Below are 6,779 nucleotides of genomic sequence, written 5' to 3'. Positions count from 1 at the left end.
ACCGGCCACACGTTGTACGTGGGTTTTAGAGCGCCAAACCGAAAACAAAAAACAACATGAAACAAACATGTGGAAAAGCATAGGTCCGCATAGGTCGCACATAACGGTGGTTCTTGGTTGCCACTCACGGCAGAGAATCACGGTCCGGGGGACCGATCCACCGGGGGGGGGGGGGGGGGGGGGGGGTCACACTACATTCTCTTTCGTTGCCTTCCGTTTGGACAATAGAGGAACATATTAACCCGATTCATTAGGGCTCGATTCATGTGACCTTCATTCTTTCCATCGGAACCAGCCTCATTTGCAATCGTCAATCATTGCAACACACGCCCCGTGGCCACCGAATGATACCGTACCGAAATCTAGACCGAGCCGTGGTCAATCATAAAGGTGCCCTCTCTCCCGCCGCCCCACGCCAAGAAGGTGACATTCCATCGTGCACTGCACGAGGACAACCAGGTGCAATGCGGTGCGGGCGCGTGATTTGCTGGCCAACCGTACGCCAACGCCCTGCTGTTCCTAGGGTTTTGCGAGAACAAAGCACCCCACGAGAGTGCCATCGAGGGCACAAATGTCACTTGACTGCAGGACGGCAACAACAAAACAAAAAAAGATCAGGAAACAAATCTTGCTCCTCGCAAGCTCGCTCGCGGTCTGTTCTCCTCAAACCCATTCCCGGCCACCTCGTAAATAGTCCACCGAGGGCGAGTGGGCCAGTCAAATTGTGTTTAATTGCTCGTTTACATACGGCCACGGGGGCAGACCCACACCAGGTATCGAGGGATTAGAGACACCGAACGCTGCGGGATACGAGATATTATCGAACAGCAAAGGCTGGAGTGACGATTGCCGTTAACTAGGCGACTTGCTGCTGCTGCTGCTCTTGTGGCTGCTGTCATTACTTTCTTCGCACCTCGATTTGTCTCAGTGTCCATGCTTGGCAATTAGAACCGTGGAACCGGCGCACACCATTACGAAACGGTGACTACCGCACGGGCGCGGTCGCGGTCCACCACCTGAGCTACACACCCCCGGCCAATGATTTAAGGCTGCGAGGCGGTTTCTACTTTGGCTGGGCCAGCAGCAGCAGCAGCAGCAGCACCAACTTGGATTGGTTGTTTATCAAGTTCCGGCACGCGGCAGCACGAATCGCGTGCAGTCGGAGCCACAAATCAACCGCCCAGCGTGGCCGGTTCGGTCAGGGCCCGATTTTCGCTATCACCGACCCGATTGTACATGGAAGTGCTTTTTTCTATTCTGGTGCTGCTGGGGCGTGATTTAAATAGCCGGTCCCCGGGGCCCTTGAGATTCCTTCGGATCGAGAACGGTCTGGCTAGCTGGCTGGTCCGTCGTGGTCTCCCTTGTTTGTTCTCTTCCAGTTCCGAAGGTCTATTAATGGAAAGAATTAACTTGAAATGGTATAGACATGTTATGCGAGTCAGTACGTTTTTTTTTGTAATTTTTATGAGATCCTTTCTTCCAAAAAGCATCCAGACCTTTGATCGATCGTAGGTAGAACCGTGACATTTCAATTCACGAGCCCACGGTGGACCCAGATGGAGCAATGTTATGGCCTAATCTAAGCCCTCTCGTGGCTCTAGTGCTACAAGTTACTCCCCAATGGTCATGCTAAGTAGCGGACCAGGTCGATGTCGTTGCTGAATTGGCAAATTGTTGGCAGTTCAGGAATCCGGTAACGTCGAATACCATGGGCACGACGGGGCGGTACCCCAGTGCAGCAAGGAAATGAACTATAGCCGCACAAGCTAATCTCAAGGTTCAGCGTGCTACACACTTTATACTGCGGCCGCCCGTTTCGGACCCCTGGAGCTGAGCCGAATGAGCCGTGAAGTTCGTGAGACCATGTTGTGAGTTTGCCTTTGCCGGTGTCGAATCGATTCGCTTGGGTCAGAATACCCCTTGCGGGCGAGGGGGAACCAGATTGAACCTTTGTTTTATCCATTTTTGTGGGAGCACTTTAGCGAACACACGGATAGCCCAAATAGGGCCAAGTAATATGCTAATCTAGCATTGCCGCAATCACTTTAAAGCCGGCTTTAAGACTCCTTTTGTCCCTTGCTTGTTGTCCCTTGACGCCACGAAGTATGCCAAACGGGAACGGAAAGCGAATAGCAGCGCAATGAATAATCTCCTGTTACTCCAGCACCACGGCGGTGTAACCGCGATGAAGTAATGAGCATAATACCGGGACCCGACCCCAACGAATCGTCATCCATCGGACACGGTGAAATCCGAGGTCCAAGACACGACCGCCAAAAAAAAAAGCGAGAAGATGTCCCGCCCGGACCAGTCGGATATGATTCGGCCAAAAACTTTCATTTTAAAGGTGACGCGGACGCAGCGGCCAGGGGAAAAGAAGACCAAAAGCCAACAACAACATCGCCGTACCGGGCGGTTCCGGCGAAAGTACATTGACTTTTCACTCGCTCGCGATCAGCAAACAAACACATATCAGTGGCGCGAATGCCGCATCCCGCCGATCTCGGGAGGCCACAAACTTTCGGTAGCTTTCGCCACTGGACCGGGTGGTCGGAAGCGCCGCACGCATAACTGGAGACGCATAACCTCAGAAGTGACATAGAGTTCCTGTTTCTGCTGCTGCTGCTGCTGCTGGTGGTGGTGCTGTCAACCGATCGCGGTCATCTCCGGTCATCGACGTCGTCCACGATCGGACTATCCCCGGTTGTCCATCCTCGAAGGCGAGGCAACAGCATAGCAGGCGTTAAGGCGAGACAGGAAAGGACCAGCGTGCATATGTGAGAGAGCAAGAAGGAGAAAAGGGGGGGGGGAGGGGAATCCACATGTTTTGGCGACGTCACTCCCGGAGAAAGTGCCATCGGGCTGGCCAATGTGTGTGTTGAGGGTCGAGTGCCGCCGATTCCGGTCCGACTTCCCCCTCACTGAACGGTTTCTCTAAAAAACTGTTTCCAAAATGTGCAAATGAGTTGGGCAAGTGAGCAGGCCACTAACCTCGGACGATCGACGTCACATGCCGTCGTCGTTGACGTTTGGTGTCTGCCCGCGACGTGCTTACAGCATCGCAGTAACCTGCGGCCGGGCTTCGTAGTAACGCTTACTACGCTGGAAGAAAGTAGCTAATAGTACGGGAGCGGATGTAACGAAGACGCTCTACTGACCTTAACGGGAAAGGGATCCTGAATCTAAGCACCAGGCTCCAGAATCTTGCCTTCTGCTATCGTCCATCTGTCCGAAGACAGCGCTCCAGATCCTGATTGTCTACTTTGAGTCGCAGTAAATTACAATTAGTGCACGAACGGCGCACACAACGCTGTATATGCATATTCATAGCAGTGGGTTCCACTGGTGCAGCTGCATACGATCGACAAGTCCACAATCATGACCCAGAAACTTACTAACTGGTAATGCACTCCCGTAACGGACCCCTTTTGGGGGGGGAGCATTAGGAGCCCGGTTCCTAATCTCGTTCCGTATCAACCCCCGGCGGGACCCCGTTGGTAAGGTTCAGCTACGCCCTGGTTCAGCATTCGCGCTAGCATTCCTCTGCTCCATCGTGGGCATACGCCCTTTTTGCATTCCGGTCCATGGCGAGCCAGTCAAGTTCAAGTTTTATGTCTACGATGCCAGAAATGCACTTTTCCTTGTCTCGTTATTGTCCTTCACGGTTCGATTAGCGGTCTCCTAGCTTCCCTTGTGGCCCCCAAAGGAGCTTAGGAGCAGGGGTGGTGTCTACGGGCAGAACAGGATTTCTGCAGGTTGTTCTGTGGCACTGATATGCTAATAGTCCGCGCCCAACCAAGGCGGGACTATGATGACGGTTTGATACCCTTCCAAAGTGCATTAATTATTGTTGTCCTTCAACATCGCCACAAGTGCACATTTTATGTTTGCACAATTGTTCCGGGGTCGCCTGGCCCTCGCCGTATTCAGATACTCTTTCGGGGAAATAAATCAAACAGGAAGCAAATGGCAGGATCAATGAGTGGAAACAATCTCAACATGACTTTCCGCTCCTGAACGAGGTATTCTATTTACGGAACGTAATCAATTAATTCGATTTTTTTACAAATAACATTCTGAGGAGGCATTCTGGTTTTTAGTGTGCCCAGCTCCCAGCAATGCCCAGCAATACCTTTTCTATTTATTCTCTCTTTTAGACAACACGAGGACAGGTTTCTAGTTTTTGAGAATCGAATCGTAGCTTGGTTATGTCTTAGCCTGAACATATGATAATCATTTGTAATCATCAACAGTCCATCCCTATCCGTAAGACTTTCACATTCAGTTCAGGTGAAACGCTTACTTAACAGCGAGTGCTGGAACATCAGGAACACAAGACTGGCCGAGTAGTCTGCAGGCAGCAAGTGTCGCCATCTCTTTGCTCAACTATTTATCGTGTCATCGACCGAAAAAAAAGGCAAAAGTAAAATCATCCCTCCCGAAAAAATGGAAATTCGAAATCCAAATCCGACCGTTTGCGTTCCTGGTGCGTCACACGCACACACATGCACAAATAAACAGGCACTGGGTCGAACTTTCCACATGTGTGCTCACGTGAGTCTATTCACTATCCGGGGAGAGAGTCCGTTGACCGCTGGGATGACGTTTTGCTTGTACTTCCCACAACTCCTTCCCGTTCACCGCCCACTGCCCGCCCTCTCCGAGAAGCGAATTTGGGGCCAATGAACGAACGACGGACCCTCCCCGACCCCGCAACCCATCTTGGGACGACAAATTTCGCCGGTTAAATGTTGTTCAGTTCAGGGCGGCCTTTCGAAGGAGAGCTTTCTCTCACGACTGTCATCATTGTCGAATGGCCGTGCACGCAAAGGGGTTCACTCCTTCCGCTTCATTCCGTTCCGGTCATCGATCGCTGTGTCACATGGCGGGATGGCATGGCGGCGCGATCGGCGCGTTACGGTGTGTGGCGCGCTTAAATCATCTGCATAATATGGCCCGACGGCCAGCTCGGTCAACATTGGGTGGCCGACCGGGATGTCCGGATGCCAATGGAAGCGAATGGGCCACCAGGTGTGAACGAGGATGTAATGCGACCAGGTTATCGCACCGTGTAAGCCTGCAGCATGCTCGATGTTCGCTCATGGCAGTGGAGAAACTTTTATACCACGAGCAGATACTTAACAATGGTTTTTTTTTTGTAATATAGAATGATTCGTGAACCAATATCGTTTTCGAAATTGTTTAAAATGTCAGTAGCACTGATTCACCTTTCTTGCGATCTAGCGTGCACGCTTCAAACTACTTTAGGAAGTTTTAACCATCTCTCACACTTGATAGTCGAACCAATCACCGCCCTTTAATGATGTTTGGTCGCATATTTTTAAATTTATCAAACTACTTACCAGCAATAGACACAGAATGATAATTAGGGCATATGGTACCATGAAATTGATAACAGTGGAATGCTTTTTTTTCTACATTACAAATCTGCCATTTTATTTTCAATTCAGTACAAACTGCATTTTGCAGCGCTCAATCAAAGTATATATTTTTCCACAGCATGTGGATGATTCACATTAATTCCGTAAATTATATTCTGAGCAATCCATTAAGATTTTACAGATACATTCAAAGGACTGCATACATCATATTCTAATTCAACACATACCTTGGAAACTAGAGTATTTGGCAAATCTACCAACTTCAATCCACTTTCAGTTAACTTCAAGTTCTTCAGTTTTTTGGGAAAGCTGTGGAAAATTGCGCTGGCAATTTTATTATAACTTAAATCAAACTTTATCAAATTTTCCATGGGCTCCAGCCAGCTGCTATTGAAGTGAGTAACATTATTGAACGACACGTCGATGGTTTCTAAGCTCTTGATTTTATCGATACACGCCGGTAAAGCTGACAGGAAGTTCATATTCAGCGTTAATTCCACCAAAGATGGTGTTTCCCATTGACACAAATTCAATTGGCTTATCAAATTCCACGTCAAGTCGATATTCCTAATGCCCCCGTTCGCAAATCTTCCAGCAACCAATTCGATTTTATTCTTTTTAAATTCCATTTTTTTAAGTTTATCGCATCGATTGAATAACTCTAGATTCAACACACGTATTACATTTGCTCGCAGAATTATACTAGTTATAGCTAACCTACAAGATGCATTCTTTACTCTACTAACGATAGAATTAATATTAGAGTTGGCAAAGTATAAACACTTCAGGAACTTTAAGCCACAAAACACTCCCAAATCTAACTCACGAAGCGGGCATGATTGTATCGTTAGATTCTCTAAATTTTTCAAATTGCTTATGGAACGTGAGATCGTTTCTAGGGAACTCGATAAAATCTTCAGATCTCGAAGATTTTCATTCAGATCGCATTCAATTGAGACAATGCCTGTCTCCATAATCTCAAGATTGGTCAACCTACTATTACGAGAAATTTGTAACCGTTTGACATCAGGAGATTGTGCGATCATCAACTCTGTCCCCGGAAATCTATCCAATAGCTCATAGTCGATTGCAGAAGATTCAAGTTCACGAATGGTAATATACATATTCTGCGGAACATATTTGAACATGAAAGTCCCGTCCTTCCTTGGGTTATAGTGACTTAGCCAACATGAACCCTTCGTACAATCAAATTCAAAAGCAAAACTGACCGACAAGAGCAGCATTGCCACACTGTACCTACAAATGAATCAAATAAGTTATTACCCTGCTACTCAGCATTCCAAGCACTAAAGAGAATTAAATACAGATTCTCTTTTGAACATATTTGTGCAATATCGGTAGTTTATTTTATTTTGC

At 48.1% G+C, this 6,779-nt stretch overlaps 1 protein-coding gene across 1 annotated transcript in view; it reads right to left on the bottom strand.

Annotated features, from left to right (window-relative positions):
• The window catches only part of LOC126577224 (chaoptin-like), a gene marked incomplete at its 5' end in the record, with an annotated part of 8,686 nt that extends 2,025 nt beyond the window's left edge, over positions 1-6,661 (bottom strand). Inside the window, one exon of the mRNA XM_050238689.1 lies at positions 5,630-6,661. Within this exon, the coding sequence (XP_050094646.1) occupies positions 5,630-6,661 (1,032 nt within the window). The remainder of the gene's footprint in view (positions 1-5,629) is intronic.
• Positions 6,662-6,779: the final 118 nt, after the last annotated feature.

This window comes from Anopheles aquasalis, chromosome 2 (assembly GCF_943734665.1).
Source record: "Anopheles aquasalis chromosome 2, idAnoAquaMG_Q_19, whole genome shotgun sequence".
NCBI lineage: Eukaryota > Metazoa > Arthropoda > Insecta > Diptera > Culicidae > Anopheles > Anopheles aquasalis.
The sequence above is the reverse complement of the archived record's forward strand: the minus strand, read 5'-3'. Positions and strand labels throughout refer to the sequence as shown.